Here is a 25748-nt window from a genome sequence, read left to right on the forward strand (position 1 = left end):
CAAGCCTTATCCTTTAACACATTGGACGCCAAAAACGAGTACACTCGTTATTGCCCGCCATGCGTTGTGCGCCAGAAACGAGTTAACTAGTTTTTGGGATCAATATTTCCTTTTTTCGCCATGGCATTCATAATTCATCCAGCCTCCTTCCGCTGCTGCAGCTGGACCCTGTCTGATATTGCAACACCTCAATATTGCCGCCTGGTGGATGTCGGGCGAGTTACACTCCAAGCCAAACCGGAAGTGGCGCTCGGTGCATCGAGGAAATTCCTCCGGCAGTAATGCATTGGGATCGCTTTTGAAACGCAATAATCAATATGATTCAACGTTTATTGCGTCATACAAACGGGAAATGGATCTAGCAGATCGACGTCAAATAATTGGAATATTTTTCCTCCAGTCTCATCGGCGAACGGTAAGAGGAAACTAACGTTATTTTCAGCCCGATTGTTTATTCATTTCACAGCAATCCATCTGATCAACCCCCCCCCCTTTCCTTCACGCATGATGAAGCATAATGTATACCGATCATATACCGGTACATTTGAATTTCTAATATAGCGTGTATAGGAAAGAAACGCCAATCGATAATCTATCATATGCGTCAGGGCCTATAAGTCGCGTTTTAGGAATTACTGCAGAAAACCTTAAAAACATACTTATATTCACGACAGTATTAACACGACAATGTATGAATGAAAAAATATAACGTTCCCACATCCGGAACAATAGATACCCGATGTTGAATGGGCCATAGTAATGTCGATATAGCTATAATATTTAAAAAGTTATAGCCCTGCAAAGAAGGTAAACATCTCCATAGGGTTACAGCACTGGCAGCCTGGGCCCAAGGATGGGTACAATGCAAGGCGGACAATGTGTTAATGAATAAAGTCTGCACTAGAATCTTTTTTTTTTTATCCACTTTTTCTCCTCTCTTTCTATTTTTCTCCCATCCCAATTCCAGTGTGCCAATTCTCCCCTCCCCTGTCTTGAACGTTGCTCGCATATGCCCCCCACTGGCCGGTTGTAGGGAGGATAGAAGCCTTGCATCACGTGTCCCCTCCGATACACGAGGAGGCAGCCTGTCACATCTTTTCACCTGCCAGCGCGGACTCTCATTGGCGAGGTGTAACGTGTGGGAGGCTCACACTACCGCCGCCATTTCCTGTCTCTGCTGTGCAAGCATCCCCAACCGACCTGTAGGAGTCGATGTCCACAACGTCCAGATTACCACCCATCGACTTCCACCCGCCAACTCTGCCAATTGAGTTAGTAGGATGGCTGGCCGAAGCCGGAGGCAACGCCGACAGCCGGAGTCGAACCCGGTGTCTCTTGCGTTGGCGACGAGTGCAATGTCCGCTGCGCCACCCAGCTGCAAGTCTGCACTAGAATCTTATAGTCATTGTTCCATTTCAAATCCACTGTGCTGGAGTACAGAGAGTACAGAGAGTACAGAGACAAAACAATAAAAACTGGACTAAATAGCGTGACTTGATGTGGCTTTCCAAGCCCCTCCCTCCATACCTGCATCCAGCAGTTTAATGATAGCAGGGGCGTGCTCCATGTTGAGTGACAGGTTGTCCAGCCAACTGTTGTCCAGCAGGAAGAGAAAAACACCTAATCGAGTCTTGAGCGCCGCCAGAGACTCCGCCTTCCTCAGCACGATCTCATCAGGGTGGTACTTAGAACGAAACCTGAAGAAACACAAATAGATCAGACAAAATATATCAATATATCAGACAATATGTTAATATATCAGACAATATATCAATATATCAGACAGTCAATATATCAGACAATATCAATATATCAGACAATATATCAATATATCAGACAACAGGGTTTCCGTTGTCCGGTAATTACAGTTTTTTTTACCGGGGAAATCTGTTGAAGTCCGACATATTTAAATATCTCCGGTCATAATGTCCTGTGAAAATAATTCCCTCTAAGCACAATTTGAATTGTATTAAAATAGTTACATTTGTTTCATTGTTGCTTCACCAAGCAGGTCTAATAATGACAATGATGTGTGTTCCTATATCATATCACGCGCACGGCAAGTTTGCAGCGCGACCTGTGGTTTGCTGATGAGAATGGCGGGGCGGGAGCTGATGCTGGATTAGCGAGAAGCATGCAACTGCAGAGCCGCAGAGCTCACAGTTGTGCCCGCACAGTGCAATACTCAAATTCAGCCATTGGCAATTCAGCCACTGGGTGGGTGGCGCTGCTGAGCGGTCCCCAGACCGGACCTGAAAGCGCCGCTGGCTCTGCGGCTCTGCAGTTGCATACTATTGGGATTAGTTTATCGCTTCGTTGAACGTTTCAGTGAACCCCACGATAATGTTGCCGTCTCTCTCTGCCAAATTTCTCAGTTCTTCACTTGATATAATTAATACAAATGTCCAATATAACGGAATTCGTTAGCTCGTAAAAAATCCAAGCCTGCTTGCCTCAACGACTACCGCCCTGTAGCTCTCACCTCCATAGCCATGAAGTGCTTTGAGAAGCTAGTAAAGGGCTACATCTGCTCCTCCCTCCCCATCAACATGGACCCCCTGCAATTTGCATACCGCCCCAACAGGTCCACGGAGGACGCCATAGCCTATGTGCTGCACACAGCAGCATCACACCTGGACAAGAGGCAGGGGAACTATGTGAGAATGCTATTCATCGACTACAGCTCAGCATTCAATACCATAGTCCCCTCCAAACTCATAGCCAAGCTCAGGGACCTGGGCTTGAACTATGACCTCTGCCAGTGGGTCTTGGACTTCCTGACGGGCAGACCCCAGGTGGTGAGAGCAGGCAACTGCACCTCCTCATCCATCACCCATCTATCACACCCCAGGGCTGTGTTCCGAGTCCCCTCCTCTACTCCCTGTACACACATGACTGTGTGGCTCAGCGGAACAACAACACAATCATCAAATTTGCTGACGACACAGTAGTGGTGGGCCTGATCTCTGAGAGGGCCTACCTGGAAGAGGTCAAGGTCCTGGCGGGATGGTGCCAGGAGAACAGCCTCTCACTGAACGTCAGCAAAACAAAGGAGATGATTGTGGACTTTAGGAGGTCGGGGGTCAGGGACTACAGCCCCCTCAGCATCGACGGGGCACCGGTTGAGAGAGTGAACAGTTTTAAGTACCTCGGAGCCCACATATCCGAGGACTTGACATGGACCACACTAGTGCACTGCAACCTTGCCCAGGCCCGGCGGGTTCGGGCTGGGTAGGGCTTTTTTTTTAATAAATAATTCGGGCACCGCCGTTTTTTTTTTTTATTGCGTTTTTTTTTCTTTCATATAACTAGGGTTATAGGATAACCTTCGTTTTAAGATTCGCTTTCTCTTTTGCGCCAGAGAAACATTTGGATGTAATTACTGCAGCGCGCAGGGAGAACTCAGGGGACAATTTCAACTCGATTGGTTGTGTTGGAATATAGCCAGTTGGCGAACGTTTTAATTTGTTCTTGGGATGTATGTAGCCGGTTTTGTTAACGGTGTTCAACGCGTTGCTGACGTCTGGTGAGTGATGTTATTATTTGCTGGGTCTCGACTCGCTACCTGTTTTGTTGTGATTTTCATTACGTTGCTCTGCTCGAAATCTGATTTCTGTTTTCTGTTTGTTTGTTTGACTGAGTAGGCTATTGTGTGTCGTGTGTGTGTGTGTGTGTGTGTGTCAAAGAAGATTCTATAGCCTTCAATACGTTTTACGAGGCTGATGTGTGAGTCAGAGATATAAGCGAGCACTGGGAGAGACGGCATTGCGAAACAGGCTATGTAAATGCTTCTTAGTTTTGTTTATTTATTACGTTCATATAAAACCGTGTTTCGAATATTTAAAACAAATACAAAAAAAATTATATTTTAATAATAATAATAATAATTTTTTTCGGGTTTTCACGCGGGCTAGGGCTTAAAATATTATTTACAGTCGGGCTTATTTTCGGGCAGGGCCTGAAGTTCACGGGCTCGGGCAGGGCTCGGGCTTTATTTCAAGGCCCTTGCAGACCACTAGACCACACACATTGACAGTAGGGGTGGGAATCACGAGTTTAATCACGATACGATACGATATCGATTCTTTGGACAACGATACGATATTATCCGATATCACACAGTCTGCCACGATACGATACGATTCGATTCAGGTGCCTGCGATCGATATGAGACGATATTATGTGCCCATTTAATACAATCAGTAACATTTAAATCAACAACAAAAAAAGGCAATGGAAATATCATGACATTTTTATTTTTGAGCTCTTCCAGACATTTAAATGAAAAACAATCTATTGTTTTTAATACAAATAGACCTCCTGTTCACTGTTTTTGGTTAATTTTTCTTTTTTTTCTCGATATTAATATCCTATTCACTGTCACAGAGCTGTATTTTGACTGGAAAAGTATATTGGGAGTCCCAAGGTGCAGTACCGGCCAGATCCTGTTAGTGGGGCTATCCCCGAGAATGCACCCTCCCAGTCCCCACTTCTCTCTGCCTATGGCTCTGGGTTAGCTTGTTAGCTCACGCTAAAGTAACGTTATCTTCGATCTTTAACGCGACGTGGGCATAATGGAGTGACAAGGATTGCAAAGCAGGTTAGAGATGCATTTTTTTTTTTTTTTTTTTTATCCTTTATTTATCCAGGAATGTCCCATTGAGATACAAGATCTCTTCTTCCAGGGAGTCCTGACCAACACAGCACACAACAAGTTTCAACATAAAACAGGGCATTAAACAAAAAACATACAATTCAAATATAAATACAGAGGGTCATTTGTGCAGTGGCAAGGAGCATAATCACATCAACAATAGCATCAGGTAAAACAGTTACATGTTTCATAAAGGGCTAATCGTAGCATACCTTTAAAAGCATTCACAGTAGGAAGTGCCTGTAGACAAAGTTTCACTTGCAGCGTATTCCATAAAAAGGGAGCATAGTGGGAGAATGCAGCTTTACCAAGCTCTGACTGCATCAAAGGAACATTTAACAGCATCCCATTTGCTGCTCGTCTGGTATTAAAAAAGCAAGTATAAAAGGACAGAAGTCTGGAGATATATAAGGGCAGCTTACCTAGCAATGACTTAAGGATAAAAATCAACATGTGTGATTGTCTTCTTTGGTACAGAGAGGACCATCCTAATGACTGATACAAAGTGCAGTGGTGGGTGCGAGAGCCTGCACCTGTTACAAAACGTATGGCAGTATGGTACGCAGAATCCAGCTTTTTAAGCAGGGAGGAAGGAGCATGCATATAGATTACATCGCCATAGTCTAATACAGGCAGAAAGGAACTCTGCACAATTCTCTTCCTGGCTTCAGACGGGAAACATTTCTTTAACCGGAAGAAAAAGCCCAGTTTAGGTCTAAGTTTTCTCAGTAGGTTCCCAATATGAACATCAAAGGCCATCTTTTCATCAATCCATATGCCCAGATATTTATAGGATGCTACTTTGTCAAGGCATGTCCCTTCCAGTGTCAGAATCGGGGGGACAGCTGTATTAGCTCGAGAGCGAGAGAAGGTCATGTACTTGGTCTTTTTTGCATTAAGGACCAGTCTTAGCCTTAGCAAGGAGTGTTGTAGTGTATTAAAAGCATCCTGTAGAAGCTCTATGGCCTGAGTTAAAGAGGAAGCCACTGTGTAAACAACTGTATCATCGGCGTATAAATGAAAACGTGCTGGGTTTATCCCATTTCCTAGTTCATTTATAAAGATGGAAAATAAGACAGGGGCCAAAATAGAACCTTGTGGAACACCTTTGTTTACAGTAAGAGCAGCTGAGGTATAATCTTCTACTGAAACACACTGAGTTCTTTCAGATAGATAGTTTTTAAACCAGCTCAAAGCCATTTTACCAAGACCTATGCAGCCAAGCCTTTGCAGTAGCAATGCATGATCCACAGAATCAAAAGCTTTAGACAGATCAACAAACAATGCTGCACAGTGTTTTTTCTTGTCCAGTGCTTCAATTATGTCATTTGAGACTAGCATAGTTGCTGAAGTAGTACTATGGCCTGATCTGAAGCCTGACTGAGACTCGTTAAGAATATTATGGTCAGTTAGAAACTTTTTCAGTTGTTCGTTTACAAGAGATTCAAAGACTTTGGCCATTACAGACAGTCTGGAAATAGGGCGATAATTATTTAGGTCAGAGGGGTCTCCGCCCTTTAACAAGGGGAGAACCATGGCCGACTTCCATGAGCTAGGTAATTCACCAGCACAAAGACTGAGATTCAAAATAGAGGTTATGGGTTCTGCAATCAGACCTGCAGCAACTTTGAAGAAGAACGGCTCTATCTTGTCTGGGCCTGAAGATTTCTTTACATCTAGGCTCATTAAAGCTTTGTGAACCTGAGAAGTCAAGATGGGGGCAAAGGTGAACAGTTGATCAGGGTCAAGTGGCGGAGGACCTGGCTCTCCTTCTGCAGCGATCATCCCTGAGTTGCTAGAATCAAAGATTGAGCCAGCAGAAATAAAATGATTATTAAAGCTGTCTGCAATATCCATTTTGCCCTTGATTTCACTCTGATTTACCCTTAAGAGATCAGGAAGGCTGTTTGGAGTGATAGAACCTGAGGAGGATTTAACAAGTTTCCAAAACTTTGCAGGGTTATTCAAATTGTCATGAATTGCATTAAGATAGTAGGCACATTTAGAGTTTTTAATCAGCTTAGTGCATTTGTTTCTTAGTGTCCTATACAGATTCCAATCTAATGGAATATTCGATTTCTTTGCTTTAGCCCAGGCAGTGTCTCTCTGTCGAATGAGAGAGGACATAGAATCATTAAACCAGGGGTTATCTTTACCGCTTATCCTAGATGTCCTAAAAGGAGCATGCTTGTCACATATAGCCAAGAAGGTGGATTTAAAATAATTCCATGCTAACTCAACATCGGTCATAAGTGAAACAATGTGTAAATCACTATTAAAAACATCATGTAGAAACGCTTGCTCATCGAAATGTTTGAATCGTCTCTTATGAATGAAACGTGGCTTTCCTTTAGGGACCTTACAGGTTCTCACACAAGCAATTGCGCAGTGGTCGCTTATATCATTACAAAACGTGCCTACTGCGGAGAAACGGTGAGGTGCGTTTGTAAGAATAACATCAATCAAAGTGGACTTCTCTAAATCTTTTTGGTTTAACCGAGTTGGCGAGTTAACTAGTTGCACCAAGCAGAGAGAGTCACAAGTGTCCTTGAAAGAGTTTTGTAAATCCGTTTGCCAGTCCCAGTTTAGGTCTCCGAGTAGAACCATCTCGGATTTAGTCCAGTTATGGAGAAGATTGGAGAGTATGTTCGTGGCTTCGCTTGTGGCAGCGGGCGGGCGGTAGCATCCGACCACTATAATGTCTGAACCATTTGGGAGCGATAGTTTAATTACAGAGAGTTCAAAGCATTTCGGTTTTGTTAGGGATTCGATGCAGGTGCAGTCTAAATGGTTTTTAACATAAATTGCAACCCCGCCCCCTTTTCCCACACGGTCTGTTCTAAAGACATTGTAATCTTTTATATTTATCATATCATTTGTAATCGACTTTTTGAGCCACGTCTCAGAAAGGATAATGATATCAGAGCATTGGACCCGTTGTGGAATAAAACAGCAGGGACATGTTTTGGGTCACAGAATAGGCACACTAGTCTTGCTCTAGACGCTACTGCTGTGTTGATGTTAAACGGAGTTTGAGTTTCACAACACTGGGCGCGGGGCGATGACGTCGCCGGATTTTCAAAATAAGAGTATCGCAATATGAATCGATCTTTTTACGTGGCATCGATCCTATTTGATTATTGATAATAGATCGATATATCGATCTGGATCGATGTATCGTCCCACCCCTAATTGACAGTGTTGTGAAGAAGGCACGACAACGCCTCTACTTCCTCAGGTGCCTAAGGAAGTTCCAAGTCAGTCAGAAGATCCTTAAGAACTTCTACTCATGTACAATAGAGAGCATCCTGACTGGCAATATCACCTCCTGGTTTGGGAATAGCACCGCACAAGACCGAAGCAGACTACAGAGAGTGACACGTTCAGCCGAACGCACAATTGGAGGGGGGCTTTTACAACAAGCGGTGCAGGGGTAAGGCTAAGAGAATCATGAAGGACTCCAGCCACCCAAACAACTGCCTCTTTGAACTGCTGCGGTCAGGCAAGCAATACCGGAGTCTCATGGCAAGCACAGAAAGACTCAGAAGAAGCTTCTATCCCCAGGCCATCAGGCTGCTCAACGAACAATAACACTATGCAACAACCATCAAATGCACACAGCACACACATCCACACGCACACTCACTTTAAACAAACACACTGCAGCACCCACTCTCCACACTTTAAAACACCTAAACACACTTTATATTTATTGGTAAAGGATTTGCACTACAACCCATGTAAATTGTACCTAAATTGTACCTCATCCCATTTCTGCTTTGCACTATATAGTATTGTATATTAGTACATTGCATAGTATATTGTATGGTAACTCAGTTACTTCTATTCTGCATCGAACATTGTACATATGTATATACTGAACACTGTGACTTCTATTTTTACTTCTATTTTACATACTATACTATTTTATTTCATACTTATCTTGTCTAGCACAGTCTCTGGAGCGTAACAGTAAGAAGCATTTTGTATAAAAGTATTCTGTACTTCTGTATGACAACTATTAAAGAAACTTGAAACTGCTGTTAATGTCGGGCTGACTGCCCACAGACTATTTTTGGCAATCGAAGCTTCTGGGCCGAGCTTCGATTTTAATTCGAAGCTTCGAAGAGAAAAAAAAATATTAAAGAAAATTAAATTTATTTTTATTTTTTTATCTTATGTTGTGGGACTTGTACAGCACTTTGGTCAACTTTGTTGTTTTTAAATGTGCTCTATAAATAAAGTGGATTGGATTAATTAATTAAGTAGCCCCTTTCATGACTGTGACGCAGCCAACAAGGTTTCACTCGGCTGCGCTGTGTGCAGTGGGGCTGCTCTCACAGCCAACGACATGACATTATAATTATGTTGCAACCTTCGTCTATCAAGCAAACAATTATATAATATTTAATTTATAATTTATAATTATATCAGACAATGCACCTAAAAAAGCAGATGATTACAATTAAATTAGACAACTTGGTAACACATTAGTCATAGCAGCATAGGCATAGCCTTATTAATGTTTTGTGTGGCATCGCCGCCGTGTACAACGATACTTAAGTTTTTTAGGTGATTTGACAAAGTTGTTGTAGAGTTGTGATATGCCATTTTCTTCTGGCATATCTGGCATAGGGCTGGGCGATAAAACGATAACGATAACTATCGCGATAAATTATTTCCTCTAAATAAAAATGAAACGTGGTCACAAAGTTTCGATATATCGATTTTCCAAGCTTGGATATGAGCACACGCACTAACAACCAATCAGTGAAGAAGATGGTCGACAGTGAGGGAGACCCGCGGTGCACCTCTGGGTAGAGAGGTAGGACTCTAGTAGTCAACAAGGCTGGCTAGGATAATTAGCTTGCACGCCGCTATTTTATAGTTTACGTGCCGAGTGGGTGTGTGGCATGAATTCTGAGGCCACGGTTAGAGTAGTGTGGGGTATGCGGTGGACGTCGTTGCAATGTATTGGGGCGGAACGGAGTATTTTAGGGTGCTAGTTAGTACATTGGAAACAAGGCTGGCTAGGATAATTAGCTTGCACGCCGCTATTTTATAGTTTACATGCCGAGTGGGTGTGTGGCGTGAATTCTGAGGCCACGGTTAGAGTAGTGTGGGGTATGCGGTGGACGTCGTTGCAATGTATTGGGGCGGAACGGAGTATTTTAGGGTAATAGTTAGTACATTGTCATGGGATATCATACACCGCTTGCTCTGGCTAACTGCTAACGTGCGCGGACTGATGACGACATCAACTCGAGACACTCGCAGCAGCAAAACAAGTCTATTAATAGCCCGTCCATCGGCGCCGGGCATAAGAAGTTAATTAAACTTGACAGAAATTATATCGACGATAATTATCAATATCGAGTTATATGAAAATAATTTTATCGCAATAACGTTTTTGGCCATATCGCCCAGCCCTAATCTGGCACTCGGCTTTTTGGGCATTGTCTTTGCGTATTTTAAAGTGTAACCACACGTCTGATGACTTCTTCGTCGACATGTCTGCTGCACATGTCCTTGTTGTTTTCAACACAGATAATCTCCACGTGCTTGTTGTAGAGAGATGGAGTCGAGGCGCCGCTTACTTTCGTTTCATTGGAATGGAGGCGGGAAGGCGCCGCTTACTTTCGTTTCATTGGAATGGAGGCGCAAGATTTGAGGCAAAATTATAATTTTTTTTAATTCAACTTCCATTTTTTCTTTATGTTCGAAGCTCGTGCCATCAAACGAAGCTTCGAAGTATTTAAGACAGCCCTACCACAGACACCTATTTGATTTCAAGTCCGCAGCAGCACAGAGTCTCGAGGGACTTATTTTATTTGGAATATAATTAGGGATGCACAATATTGATTTTTTTTGACACAGATACCGATAACTTTATGCTCCTCAAGCCGATATTTATTGTATTATATATATATATATTTTTTTTCTCAACATGAAACAAAACATATCACAATACAATAATAATAATACATAAAAAGACTTCCCAGGACAATAACTTAACACCAACTTAAATGTATATTCCTGTAGTTTTGACCTAACCAGATTTATCATGACATGAGCGTTACTACTATATAGGCCTGCCGCGATAAGCAATAAATCGATTAATTGCTGCGATAATTAAAATGAATGCAATGATTTTGACGGGCGCGATTAATTGCTATTTGCGCGTTTGTTTTAATGAGGCGGAACCAGTGCCCCTTGTCAGTCTCTGTCCGTGTTGGGAGGCGGGCCGCTGACGTTACTAGAGTACAGCACGGGAGCTCCGTGGGGCAACGCCACATATAGCTTAACTACATTTCTCAATAGTGTTGTTCCTTTTAACCAAGTAGCATTATTTGTAGTGTAACGTTAGCTATTTTTAGACCCAAGTAGTTACTCGCTACTGCCCGGAGAAACTGGACTGCTAAATAAAGATGAAAGATAGAGCTTTGATTCTCATTCCATGCTAACAACATTAGCTAAATAGCTAACAAACGAAATACAACGTATAGCATAGCTACAAGTACAACACAGAATAACGTTAATACAATTACATGCATCATTGTTTACAATGAACGGTGGGGCTAGTCAAAGGACTGGACACGGGGACAAGTTAAACATGAATTAATTTATTATAAGACTCCGGTAGTTTCGAGTCGTGCTGCAGTGCTTACGCACCACAGCTATTCTATTATATACTGCTTTGACGCTTCCTCCTCATCGTTGATTGCCTGTAGTAGCTGCATCTAACGTTAGTAGCCAACGTTAAAACTAACCTAAAGTTAGTTGTTCACCAACAATTTGTTTTATCATTAGCTCAAAAACATAACCGGACGAGACAAGTTGTAGGCTCATAGGTTCTGCTTAGGATAATCACAACAATACTTCCGGTCCGGTCGGTGGGCTTCAAAATAAAAGTCTAAAACACCGGAAAAGACGGAGCGGTGGGCTTCAAAACAAAAGTTTTGGGAAATAAATTTCTCAAAAAAAATTCTCTAACCGGTCGCAATAATATCGCTTATCGCGATATTTTCGGGGGCAATTAATCGCCCAGCAAAATGTGTTATCGTGGCAGGCCTACTACTATATGAACAAAACAAAGCCAAGACAACAGTTTTGACTGATAAAGTGACCATATTTATTTTTCCAAATAAATAAATAAAGGTTGCCTATAGGCTTGGGCGGTATAATTTTTTTCACACCGTCATACCTTGATGACATAATACCCGGTGTACGGTATATGACGGTATGACTTTCATTTTCATCAGCAGGGGGGGGGGGCAACCCGTGTTACCAAGTAAACAAATCATCGTCAGCTCTCAGAATGGTAGTCAGAAGCCTGCACCGTTAGCGTTAGCATGTAGCCGCTAGGGGTGGGACGATACATCGATCCAGATCGATACATCGATGTAATTATCAACAATCGAATCGGATCGATGCGATGTAATAAGATCGATTCATATCGATACTCTTATTTTGAAAATCCTGTGGCGAGTCTCATATCCGCCCAAGAACAACAGCAGTAGCTCCGTGTGTGTAGATGTTACAGCATAGCATTCTCCCTTTCTGTGTGTGTGTGTGTGCGCGCGTCTTTGGAAAGACCAGATGAGGTCAGAGGAGTTTGATGTTTAAATGTTATTTAAACATAAACAATATAATACATAATAAATGTAGGCCTATACATGATCATGCAACATCAACAAATTGTTGTAGGAACGGTTTGGGAGAGGGAGGTTGTGAGTTTTGAGTTCCAAAAAAATGTAGCTTAAAGTTTAAAGCTCAATATATAAAAACGTGGCACTTTACAGTGAACAGGAGGTCTATTTGTATTAAAAACAATAGATTGATTTTCCTTTAAATGTCTGGAAGAGCTCAAAAATACAAATGTCAAATGATATTTTCATTACCTTTTTTTTGTTGATCTAAATGTTACTGATTGTGTTAAATGGGCATATGATATCATCTCATATCGATCGCAGGCACCTGAATCTAATCGTATCGTATTGTATCGTGAGAGACTTTGTGATATCGGCAAATATCGTATCGTTGTCCAAAGAATCGATATCGTATCGTATCATGATGAAACTGGTGATTCCCACCCCTAGTAGCCGCTGCCTAGCCATGGCAGACTATTTGATTCCTTAAGGGCTCGAAATTGCCTGGGTTTTGGTCATATGCTCCCGCTGTTTGGCTACTTCTATGTGCAGTGAAAACTACTCGAATGCTTTATAACCTAGTCATTGATTTAGTTCAGGGTAATCTAAGATTAGCCGCAGAGCTAACGCTAGTTAACGTGAGCTAACGCTAGTTAATCAAGCTCACAGAGAGATAAACAGCTGACAGCGGATAGTACAGGACGGTACAAATACAATAAAAAGGCGGGTGGGGGCTGTTGTGTAAACCTTGTACTCTTTAGTTCACATATAATAAGAGACGGATTATTTGCTTGCTCCACTAGTGCACAACAACACAAACCAACTCTAGTTACCACAACGATTTACGGTATTTTCACAGCAACATTACCGTAAAACGTGAACACCGTTGTGACCCACTCGCTCCACTAGTGAGGACTGGTCTCGCCCTCTGCTGGCGCCAGCGTTTCCGTTAGCCGGTAATTACCGGTATTTGACCGGCAAAATCTGTTGAAGTCCGACATATTTACTCTCTCCGGTCTTAATGTCCGGTGAAAATAATTCCCTGAGTCTAAGCACAATTTGATTATTTGAATTGTATTAAAATAGGCTAAAATTAAATAGCCTATGCGATGAACGAAACGATCATTACATTTGTTTCCTCGTAGCTTCTAATAATGACAACGACGTCGTCAGCGAGAGCTTAGTGCTGGGTGTGCGAACTTTTGTGAAGCTGCAGAGCCAGAGCACTATCAGCACAATGCAGTATTCCAGCAGTACTCCAATTCAGCCATTTTCAGCCAATGTTGGGTGGGGGGCGCTGCTGTGCGGTTCCCAGAAAAGAGCCAATAACACTGAATCAGCTGCCATACTCTTTGCAAATAAGTCGTTGCGAGGTGGAGAGAGTCGTCACGCAAACCACGATAATGTTGCCGTCTCTCTGCTTTCTCAGTTCTTCGCTTGATATAATTAATACAAATGTCCAATATAACGGAATTCGTTAGCTCATAAAAATGTGATTATAACAGACTGCTGTTTAGTGTCGGACCGACTGCCCACATACGCGGTCTATTTTATTTCAAGTCAGCAGCAGCACGGAGTATCGAGGGACTAATTTTATTTGGAATATATTAATGACTGTATACGCAAAAGTAGCCTAGTTTTAAGTAATAATATTATAAATCTACATGCCTTGAGGATGACATTCTTTATATAGCCTGCCTATCAATTGTTTTAAAGCTCAATAAACTATGACCGGAATTAATCTCATTTGTCCGGTAGATTGAAATCTTGCAGGTCACGGAGACCGGCAACAATTTTTTCTAACGGAAACCCTGGCTGGCGCGTGTGTGCACTAAACTCAAAACTCCGTTTCACTGTAATAGAAACTGAAGCGCATCTGTGATTTTGACGGTGACGGTATTGATTTTCAATACCGTCTGGATTTCTAAATACCCTGGTATACCGTAATACCGTCATACCGCCCAAGCCTAGTTGCCTATTGAAATACTGTACACCTCCAGTACAGAAACATTGTTTATGAGTTTGCGTGTCAGGTAGACCACAGTCGAGTCTGCCAATTACGTCACACCGCTTGCACTCCGGCCGTCCGGCGCTGCAGCTGGACCCACTCCGGCGCTGAAGCTGGGCCCTATTGCCCACCTCTGCTGTTGATTTTGTCATCATGTCCGTTACAGACTTACAGTCAACACAACGACATACGCTACTGCATCAACGTTATGATTAACAAAGCCAGGCATTCGTTTTGTTGCATTAACGTTATATTACTATTGCTATCGCTAAATCTAGGTGTTCTAAAATATATTGCTATTGGTAAGACTGTAATGATCGCAATGGCAGACTTTCAGGAAGTAAACGAGCCAAATGAGAGCTTCCGATTGGTCATTTGCTTTATTTCCCATGAAACCAGTCACGTCGCTCTACTGTGATTGGACCGTTGGCTTGAGTGCAATGTGGGACTTGTAGTTTTTTAACGATTCTCAGCGGAGAAATAAAAAGAACGACTGGGGCTGTAATCTGCACTCGCACGCCGTGCGAGTAATTGATTTTTCAGGTTCGCACACACCTATTTTTAGGGGCATATGCAAGCAATATGGTCGCACTGTAGAGCCCTGTTACCTGTGTTGAACTCGTTTATTTTTTAGAAAATAAAAAAATAGACTGGATTACTATTACGACTACTACCACTGCCAATACTACTGATACATCCCTATTGGCAAACTTCATATTTAACACTTTAATCGCCGTTGACGCTGAAACACGTCTTTCCCCGCCATGCTTATTCTGCCGAAGACGCTGGACAGCGTCTTTGATAACAATATTTAAAAAATCTGTGATCGAAATCATATTTCTCCCCCGGAGACATGAGATGTACTGGTGAGCCCCTCTCAACTCTCTAACGGTTCAAGAGCGCCATCTGGTGGCCGATCGGCGGATTGCCCAGGGAAGAAACAGGAAGTGGAAGCTGGTGCTCATTTCAATTCGGTCCGATCACTCGCTAATAGTCCCAGGACTCGAGCTGATCACAACGGATAGTGATCCGTTACCAATAACTCGATAAACAACATGATTTGGACGTATATACTATTTGGATCGGATATTTCGACATCCCATAATAGAAAAAATTCTGTTCCACGCTCATCTCCCAACGGCGAGAGGAAGCTACGGTGAGTTTCAGCGTTATTTTTTAATGTCTTCGATACTAACTGCTCTAATGATCATATCACCCACACTAGATGAATGATATAACGTTGCCCACGGAATTATAAACGACCCCCCCCCCATCCGGTCATCATCAGATCATACGTAGTAACTTCTAGAAGTACGTCCATTTGAATTTTTTTTTATCTCGCACAGATTCCTACCAAACTGTATTTGATCATCAATATAATGCATTTAGGGCTATAAATCAAGTTCTGGAGAAAGCTGCAGAAAACGATAAAAACATACTTATACTTTAGACCGTATTTTAGTATGAATATGTGAATGAAAAAGTATAACGTTGCTACATCCTGAACAATAGATATAGGACGTTGAATGGGCCATAGTAATGTCAATTTAGCAATAACATTTAAAAAGTTATAGCCCTGCAAAGAAGGGAAACTTCTCCATGTTAAATAGGGCTGGCGAGGGATGGTAAATTATGAATTTAACCCCGGCGATCAAAGTGTTAATTTTTTTTGAAAGTAAAAAATAATAATAATTAATAATAAATATAAATCAAAATATTATATAAATATAATCAAATTGACGGAACGCTTTAATGCCTGTATATATATGCTGTAAATATAAATATATAATGAATATATGCGTGTACAGATATAGATATTGGCTGTTTCACTGGGTGTCCCCCAGGTAGAGATATTCCGATACCATTTTTTCCTTCCCGATACCGATTCCGTTACCTGAACTTGCGTATCGGCCAATACCGAGTACTGATCCGATACCAGTGCATAAAAAAAAAATAAAAAAATTAATATATATATAAAACGTTTTTTTTACAGATACTGTTTTACATACAGTTTTTTAGTAATAACTAGAAAGTAATGGTATACTATTTATTCAACAACAGGTGAATAAATAAATTAGTATCATTAATTGACAACTGTGCTCAATGAGTTAGGGCATTTGCCATGTTGTATGGCAAAACACATCATGGGAATACTATGACTAGCTTGTGGTGATTAGACATAATTCACCCACGGAACTGTTGTTGGGACATTGGTTCCGCACGGACATTATACGTTGTTGCTATCCTGTCTGCACCGGTTCAGTTAGCTAGAAAGGAGACAGGTGTATGTTGTGATTTTCGACGCACAATAAATATTCAACATTCTCTTTTGAGACTCCGCCTCAGATTCCTATCTCTACAAGCTAAACATTGTCACCCGTATGGCTGTCCAGAAACATGTCATTAATTGCGTGCGAGAGGTCGGTCAGTGATGACACTTAAGTTAGCCAGTTAACGTGAGCTAGATGGAAAGACAATGTAACGTTACTGGGGAAAAAGTTATTTACCTTGGAATACTCCTGTGCCAACTTGCTGTACTTTGCTTGCAGCTCTGCAGCCATTATTGCTGGATTAGGAATAGCCCCAACTGTGGCCAACTTTAGCCAAGGTACCGTTATCAAGCTAAGCTAGCTGACCCTCGTTTACTAGCTCGTCTTCCACACAAGGTTCTTCACATTGACATTTGAAACGGTCCGATCTATTCATCATCCATCTCCTCCCCCTCGGCACAAAGTCACCATGGGGTCCATCTTCACTGCTATGCTGATGATACAGGTCTACATCTCCTCCAAACCCACCACTGTCCTTCCTGAGGCAACTGAGGCCTTGCTCATCAGCTCCAAATCGTCCCTCACCAAATCACAAAACATCCCATTTCCAAACAGCATCATCGACGGCTTCCCTGTACCTTCCTCTTCCCAAGTCAAAAGCCTCTGTGTCATTCTGGACGGCTCCCTCTAATTTTCACCACACATTAAAACATTAAAAACATCACCCGAACTGCTTTCTTTCATCTCCGTAACATCTCCAGACTCCGCCCATCTAGTACCCGCAGGGGTCAGCAACCTTTACTATCAAAAGAGCCACTTTTCCCCCGTCCCACAAAATATAATGCTCAGGGAGTCGCACAACCTATTTACCCTTAAAATGAAGATAACTCAGTGTATAACGTTTTATATATCCCCAAGCATACCCCACATTTAGCATAAAACGCCTGACAATTGCATACCCAAAGTAATTTGCGATTTATTATACTTTATACTTATAGCACACAGTTTGATGCATTAATGCAGTGCTTCTCAAACTTTTTCTGTCAGGCCCCCCTTTGGCGGACCAAAATATTCAAATATTCAATATATTTATTGAAATAACACCAATATCGTGACCTTTCAAATTGGCCCTATATTTTGTTTTCAGAGCTGTCATGGATGAAAAGCCAGCTTCACACAGATACTGTATGTGGTGCTGAATGGTATCAACACCTTAACTGCTGCATCATGAGATACTTGGTGGGCCATGAGATGAGATACTTGAGTTTGGATGGAGATGTGTCAGGAAGCTTTGTCTCAATGTTGTCTGTAAAGGTTTTTTTTATCCAGAGTAACTTGGTGATCCTTTTCTGTGTTTTATTAAATAATGATTTTCAGATTTTGAGAAATGGTATTTTCATTTCAACAGTGCAGCTGCAACAGATAGCACTTTAGTGATAATTTTCTGTAATCCAAAAAAAAAAAATTTTTATTTTATTTTTTTTATAAATCTCAAGGCCCCCCCTGTCATGTCTCTGCGCCCCCCACTTTGAGAAACACTGCATTAATGGGATTATAAAGCAACAATTTTTTCATTTCAGTGTCACAGTATGACATCGATCTCCAAAATAAGAGAAAAAGAAAAGTAAAAAAAAGGGCCAGGGAGCCGCAGCTGATAAGGTTGACGACCCCTGCCCTAATATGTATATCTATATATATATATGTGTGTGTGTATGCGTGTGTGTGTGTGTGTGTTCGTTAGTTATACACCCAAATACACCAAACGAACCAAGACCGAAGATCTGAGAGGCGCACGCAATGACACCAGCAGGCGGCTGGCATCCCCCAGGTATCTGGCTTCCCTTGCGCCATCTGTGGACGGGTGTGCGGCTCAAGGATCGGACTCAACGCCCACGAGAAGTGGCACCAGCGGCAGCGGCGCTAACCCCCCCCTCACCCCATCCCTGGAGCAAGCGTCATCATCGAACACGATGGACAGCTAAGAGTGTGTGTGTGTGTTAGTTACCATTCTTGGTCTTTGTGTGATAAGAAGAAGTCTTGCAGCTGTTGTCTCCTGAAGTCTAGTTTATACTGATTATATCTCTTCACTGCTTCAGTCTCATCCACACTGTCCTCCATGTTTAATAAGAACTCCTAGACACACAAAGACAGAGAGATAGACGGAGACAAAGACAGAGAGAGAGACGGAGACAGAGATAGACACAGAGACAAAGAGAGAGACAGACAGAGACAAAGAGAGAGACAGACAGAGACAAAGAGATAAGAGACAGAGACAAAGAGAGAGAGACAGAGACAGAGAGAGAGACAGAGTGAGAGACACGCAGACAGAAAGAGGGAGATATAGACAGACAGTCAGAGAGACAGTGTGACAGAGAAAGAGAGACAGTGTGATAGAGAGATAGAAAGCAACATCCCAATGAGGTCTTCATATAAAACAATCTAGAGATTCTATTTAATAAGAAATAGGTCATATTATTATTATTTCAGACAGACAGACAGACAGACAGACAGACAGACAGGTATGTAAGTAGGTGTGTGTGTGTTACCTTGAAGCTCCTCATGGTGGGAGGTCCAGGGGGAGGGAGGTCCGGGTCGACCATACCCAGCCTGGAGAGAGGGGAGTGTTTTCACCTCAATACTGGACTTTAATCCTAACAATTAACATGTCAAATTGACTGAAGTATGAAGTCACGACAAGACATTTAAAGGGGACATATTATTATTATTTTCTTCAACTATATTAGATTACTTCCCTGAATCTGTGGAACATGTAATGATTTATTTTCTTCCCCCTGTAACACACCGTCGTTTGTAATCCAGCCTTTTCTTCCGTCCCACGTCTACGTCACTATGCAACACAACAGTATTACAACAATATGCTCTGGTCCAGACTTCTGTGTCTCCGTTTTTTCCAAGATGGCGGCTCGCTCATAAACTCTTTCCCCACCTAAAACGGTCTACTAAAATGTTTCTGACAACATTTTAGATGGGGAAATAGGATATGCAATTGCTGGATCTTTATTTATATTTGATCTGCAATGCCTAGTTTGACAGTTTGATCTGAATTCCGTGAGCCAGGCGCCTCCGTGCGCTGTGTACGCTCCAGCTCATTTGCATTTAGAGACAGGAGCCACATTTGGCAAATACTAGGCATTCTATAATATGTCTCCTTTAAACACGAGAGCGTCCTGGTTCAGAGCCTACCTGCCCAGCAGGGGGTGCCCTCCGTGGTGAGGGTGTATGTGGGGCATGTCCGGGACTGGCCAGCCCTGGTGTCCAGCTGGTCCTGCTCCAGGGAATGGCGGCCCCCCGCCTCCGTAGGGCATGGCATAGCCTCCCCGATATGGGTCCCCTCGATGGTCGTCCCTACAGAGACACACGGGTATTAAAAGTTTGTCGCAATGGTCGTCCCTACAGAGACAGAGGTATTAACGTCCCATCAATGGTAGTCTGCTGTGAGGTAACTAAACTAACTAACTAACTAACTAACTAGCTGTGAGGTAACACTAACCACTGTGAATCCAGGACCTTCTAGCTGTGAGGTAACAGTACTGACCACTGTGAACCCAGGACCTTCTAGCTGTGAGGTAACAGTACTGACCACTGTGAACCCAGGACCTTCTAGCTGTGAGGTAACAGTACTAACCACTGTGAACCCAGGACCTTCTAGCTGTGAGGTAACACTACTGACCACTGTGAACCCAGGACCTTCTAGCTGTGAGGTAACAGTACTAACCACTGTGAACCCAGGACCTTCTAGCTGTGAGGTAACAGTACTAACCACTGTGAACCCAGGACCTTCTAGCTGTGAGGTAACAGTACTGACCACTGTGAACCCAGGACCTTCTAGCTGTGAGGTAACAGTACTGACCACTGTGAACCCAGGACCTTCTAGCTGTGAGGTAACAGTACTGACCACTGTGAACCCAGGACCTTCTAGCTGTGAGGTAACAGTACTGACCACTGTGAACCCAGGACCTTCTAGCTGTGAGGTAACAGTACTGACCACTGTGAACCCAGGACCTTCAAGCTGTGAGGTAACAGTACTAACCACTGTGAACCCAGGACCTTCTAGCTGTGAGGTAACAGTACTGACCACTGTGAACCCAGGACCTTCTAGCTGTGAGGTAACAGTACTAACCACTGTGAACCCAGGACCTTCTAGCTGTGAGGTAACAGTACTGACCACTGTGAACCCAGGACCTTCTAGCTGTGAGGTAACAGTACTGACCACTGTGAACCCAGGACCTTGTAGCTGTGAGGTAACAGTACTAACCACTGTGAACCCAGGACATTCTAGCTGTGAGGTAACAGTACTAACCACTGTGAACCCAGGACCTTGTAGCTGTGAGGTAACAGTACCGCCCCTGTGTATGTGGGTGGGGTAACTCACCATTCTCCTCTTCTCATGCGTTTATGCTGAGGGCTGATGTGCCTCATAGGGGAGAATCGCTCTCTGCGCCCGCGGTCGTAATCTCTCCTCCTCTCTCTGCCACGATCCCAGTCCCTACACACGTGCACAATGAAACACAGACAAATATAAAACATCACACATATATCAAATACACTTTTATAAGTCTGTGTTTAGGTGTGTATTAGTGTGTTTAGGTATGTGTGTGTATTAAGTGTATATATGTGTGTATTAATCAGGGTGTCTATGTATCAGCAAGTTCAACTTAAGACTTTTTAAGAGTCCCATAAATAATGTGTACATCTCAGGCCACTCTCATTAGTGATGTGTGTTAGGCTTGAGCGGTATGACGGTATACCAGGGTATTTAGAAATCCTGACGGTATTGAAAATCAATACCGTCAAAATCACAGATGCGTTTCAGTTTATATTACCACTGAAACGGAGTTTTGACAGTGGTTCGTTGTAGTGCACACACGCGCCAGCAGAGGGCGAGACCAGTCCTAGTGGAGCAAGCCGCAGAGCTGGTTGTCTTCTACACACAGGAGGAGGAGGAGGGGAAACCCCGCTTCAGTGGTGGAAATTAAATGACACGCTTACTGTTGCTGGTGCTGCGGGCTAACTGGCTATTCTGAGAGCTAACTGTTGTGTATGTGGATCACAACGGCGTTCACGCTTTACGGTAATGTTGCGACAGTGCTGTGAAAATACCGTAAAGCGTTGTGGTAACGAGAGTGTATGTTGTTGTGCACTGGTGGAGCAAGCAAATAAACGGTAAAACGTTACGTCGCAGTCCGGTGCGTTTTTGAATACACAATACTAACGTTAGTAGTACTAGGATGCTGCGGGCTCCTGGCTACCATTCTGAGAACTAACGATAGTAGCACTCTGATGCTGCGGGCTAACTGGCCATCTCCGTGATTTGTTTACTTGGTAACACGGGTTGCCCCCCCCCCCCGCTGATGAAAATGAAAGTCATACCGTCATATACCGTATACCGGGGTATTAGGTCATCAAGGTATGACGGTATGAAAAAATGATACCGCCCAAGCCAAATGTGTGTATTAGCGATGTGTGTATTAGATGTGTACCTCTCAGGCCAGTCATCTCTCCTCCGCTCCTCCCTCTCTCTGGATCTCTCCATGTCGCTCCTCTCTCTCCTGAACTTGTCTCTCCTCCTCCTGTCGAACTCATCATCGCTGTCTCCCATTGGTCTGAAAAACACAGGGAGGGAATTAAATTACTTCTCCGGCCAATCACAGTTCTACAAAGACCACCCTAGTTAGTGGCTTACTATCTTCTTAACCCTTTCACGACCACACTACATAAGGTTAACCTTTCACTACCACACCATAGACGGTTAAACACCGCTTTCGGAGGTCAGAAAGCGGTGTTTGAATGGAGTGTAATCTGTCAGCCTGCAGGGTGAAAGAGTGTAATCTGTTAGCCTGCAGGGTGAAAGAGTGTAGTGTAATCTGTCAGCCTGCAGGGTGAAAGAGTGTAATCTGTCAGCCTGCAGGGTGAAAGAGTGTAATCTGTCAGCCTGCGGGGTGAAAGATTGTAATCTGTCAGCCTGCGGGGTGAAAGAGTGTAATCTGTTAGCCTGCAGGGTGAAAGAGTGTAATCTGTCAGCATGCAGGGTGAAAGAGTGTAATCTGTCAGCCTGCAGGGTGAAAGAGTGTAATCTGTTAGCCTGCAGGGTGAAAGAGTGTAATCTGACAGTCAGCCTGCGGGGTGAAAGAGTGTAATCTGTTAGCCTGCAGGGTGAAAGAGTGTAATCTGTCAGCATGCAGGGTGAAAGAGTGTAATCTGTCAGCCTGCAGGGTGAAAGAGTGTAATCTGTCAGCCTGCAGGGTGAAAGAGTGTAATCTGTCAGCCTGCGGGGTGAAAGAGTGTAATCTGTTAGCCTGCAGGGTGAAAGAGTGTAATCTGTCAGCCTGCAGGGTGAAAGAGTGTAATCTGTCAGCCTGCAGGGTGAAAGAGTGTAATCTGTTAACCTGCGGGGTGAAAGAGTGTAATCTGTTAACCTGCGGGGTGAAAGAGTGTAATCTGTCAGCCTGCGGGGTGAAAGAGTGTAATCTGTTAACCTGCGGGGTGAAAGAGTGTAATCTGTTAGCCTGCAGGGTGAAAGAGTGTAATCTGTCAGCCTGCAGGGTGAAAGAGTGTAATCTGTCAGCCTGCGGGGTGAAAGAGTGTAATCTGTTAACCTGCGGGGTGAAAGAGTGTAATCTGTTAACCTGCGGGGTGAAAGAGTGTAATCTGTCAGCCTGCGGGGTGAAAGAGTGTAATCTGTCAGCCTGCGGGGTGAGTGTAATCTGTCAGCCTGCGGGGTGAAAGAGTGTAATCTGTCAGCCTGCGGGGTGAAAGAGTGTAATCTGTTAGCCTGCAGGGTGAAAGAATGTAATCTGTCAGCCTGCAGGGTGAAAGCCATGGTCACTCTCCTGGTTGACTAATAACAATACCAATTGATGTAAATCTGAAGGACATTAATCAGTTCTCTATTCAATCTCCCTTGTCATGTTTTTTTTTTTTAGACTCCCATTTCTTTTTAACTTCTAAACAAACATCCTTATCAGCTTGTCATACAAACAGACCCCACAATATCACAGACCGACCATCACAATATCACACAGACCACCACAATATCATAGACAGACAAACACAATATCAGACTACCACAATCAGACAGGCCACCACCACAATATTACACAGACAGACCACCACAATATCACACATACAGACCACCACATTATCAGACAGACCACCACACTATAACACACAGACTATCACAATAGCACACAGACAGACTACCACAACATCACAGATTTTTTTGTTATTGATTGTTGTATTCATTGCATGTTCGAAATAAAGACTTCAAATCAAATCAAAATCAAAAATCAAACCACCACAAGTCCACAACATCAGACAGACTACCACAATAGCACACAGACCCACCATACTTAATAAGCTTTGGTTTGTCATAGACCGGGATTTCTCCCATATATGTACACATATACAACATTTTAAACGTATCACAGCTGAATATCTCTCACTACTAACATCACTCTGCATCACTGAGTCAATAAACCAGGACACACCACTGATCAATACAAGTGATGCTGAAGCCTCCAGCTGATCAATCAGTGAAGATCAGCAACAACCACATGATGTTGTAGCGTTAGCATCATATAGCGTCAACGCAGCATTGAATGTATTAGCTGGACAAGCTAGTTATAACAATATGGAAACATATGATCCAGGTTAATCCTCCCACGGTCCAAGTTTCTGCTCTGACACTTTTAATATACGATTTAACTATAAACCTAATGCTAGGTATTTATTAGCTCAGCGGCTAACTGTTAGCTTGCTACACAATAACCTAGAGACGGAGCTAACGTTAGCTAATATGCTAATAATGAGGCTTCGTTCACCGGTTATCTCGTTCCGTCTCTATATATTCACACCAATAGAAAACAAACGTTTTGAATGTTGTTTCTAGTGATACAAATTTACCTGGAGATAATTGTATTAAAGTGTTAGTTAGTTAGCGGTGTTGCTAAGCTAGCCTTACAAAACAGATCCCGCCGCGAGTCCGAGATTCACCGTGAAGGACGTTTCCGTTTCCGGACAGACTTTGGTGGAGGAATGAGGCTCCGCGCCATCTGGCGGAGAGGAGTGAGTCATGCACGTCACGTTTGTGACAATGGTCAATTGATTGATTGATTGAAAACTTTATTAACAGATTGCAGAATGGGTACAGTACAGCTCAATACATACAATTGTTAAGGGGATGCAGACCAGAGAAAGACTTTCGTCTTGTTTACATCAGGGTCCCCCATTTTCAATTCATCGTAACATATATGACATACAGATAGACAGTACTGCTATAGATACATTTATGACATACCAGATTTGCAAATACAGTACTGTTTGTGATACGAAAAGAGTCCAGAAAAGAAGTATATACATTTGACGTAGAAACTGTACATTGGAGGAGGTTGGGTAGGTGGGGGGGGGGGGGTACTGTACATTGGAGGTGGTTGGGTGGGGGGGAGGTTGGGTAGGAGTGGGGGGGAGGTTGGGTAGGAGGGGTGGGGGGGGGGACACTGTACAACTGTACAAGCAACACTGTACATTGGAATATTGACAAGACCATACTTGGTCATTTTTACTGTACATTGGAGGGGGTTGTGTTAGGACATTTACAGGGGCCAGTTTCGAATTGCAGTCTCCCGTAGGTGTTTTTTGAGAGTGTTTTTGAAAGTGGGTAGTGATTCACATTCCTTTACAGCTTTGGGTAGTGCGTTCCACATTGATGTGGCATAATTGCGAAACGTGTTTAGTCCCTTGTTTGAGCCGAATCTGGGTTTAACATGATTTGTGGAGCTCCCTCTGGTGTTGTGATCGTGGTATTCACTGACCTTTGGGAAGTATTTTGACATGTACATGGGTACCTTGGTCGTGTAGTGTATCTTGTAGACCAGGCCCATTGCAAGTTGCTGTACTCTGTCGTCTACTCTAAGCCATCCTAGGTTGTCAAAGTGGGCAGGGGTGAGGTGGGTTCTAGGAGTAAGGTCAAGCAGTAGTCTGACCAGTTTGTTTTGAGAAGTTTGTAATTTTGTTTTTACCGCCTTTGAGGTGCTTTGGTACCATGAGGTGCAAGCATAGTCGTAGTACCCTTGAATGAGTGCTCCTGCCAGAGTCTTCAGGGTATTCTTGTTTACCAGTGAGGAGATCCGGTACAAGAATCGAGTTCG

General features: G+C 43.1%; 1 protein-coding gene across 2 annotated transcripts in view; it reads right to left on the reverse strand.

The window, feature by feature from the left end:
- LOC311229707 (serrate RNA effector molecule homolog) overlaps positions 1–24598 on the reverse strand; it is a gene marked incomplete at its 3' end in the record, with an annotated part of 67202 nt that extends 42604 nt beyond the window's left edge. The window contains exons 1-7 of one of the 2 annotated variants that reach the window (XM_084315781.1): positions 24505–24598; positions 22083–22205; positions 20975–21088; positions 19786–19947; positions 19128–19188; positions 18587–18714; positions 1528–1697 (exon numbers count right to left, since the gene is read on the reverse strand). In XM_084315781.1, coding sequence (XP_084171907.1) covers positions 1528–1697; positions 18587–18714; positions 19128–19188; positions 19786–19947; positions 20975–21088; positions 22083–22201 — 754 coding nt within the window. In that variant the 5' untranslated portion in view covers positions 22202–22205; positions 24505–24598. The remainder of the gene's footprint in view (positions 1–1527; positions 1698–18586; positions 18715–19127; positions 19189–19785; positions 19948–20974; positions 21089–22082; positions 22206–24504) is intronic. The other variant, XM_084315782.1, reaches the window with a different exon arrangement.
- Positions 24599–25748: the final 1150 nt, after the last annotated feature.

This window comes from Notolepis coatsorum, assembly GCF_963971535.1.
Source record: "Notolepis coatsorum genome assembly, chromosome: 1".
Lineage (NCBI taxonomy): Eukaryota > Metazoa > Chordata > Actinopteri > Aulopiformes > Paralepididae > Notolepis > Notolepis coatsorum.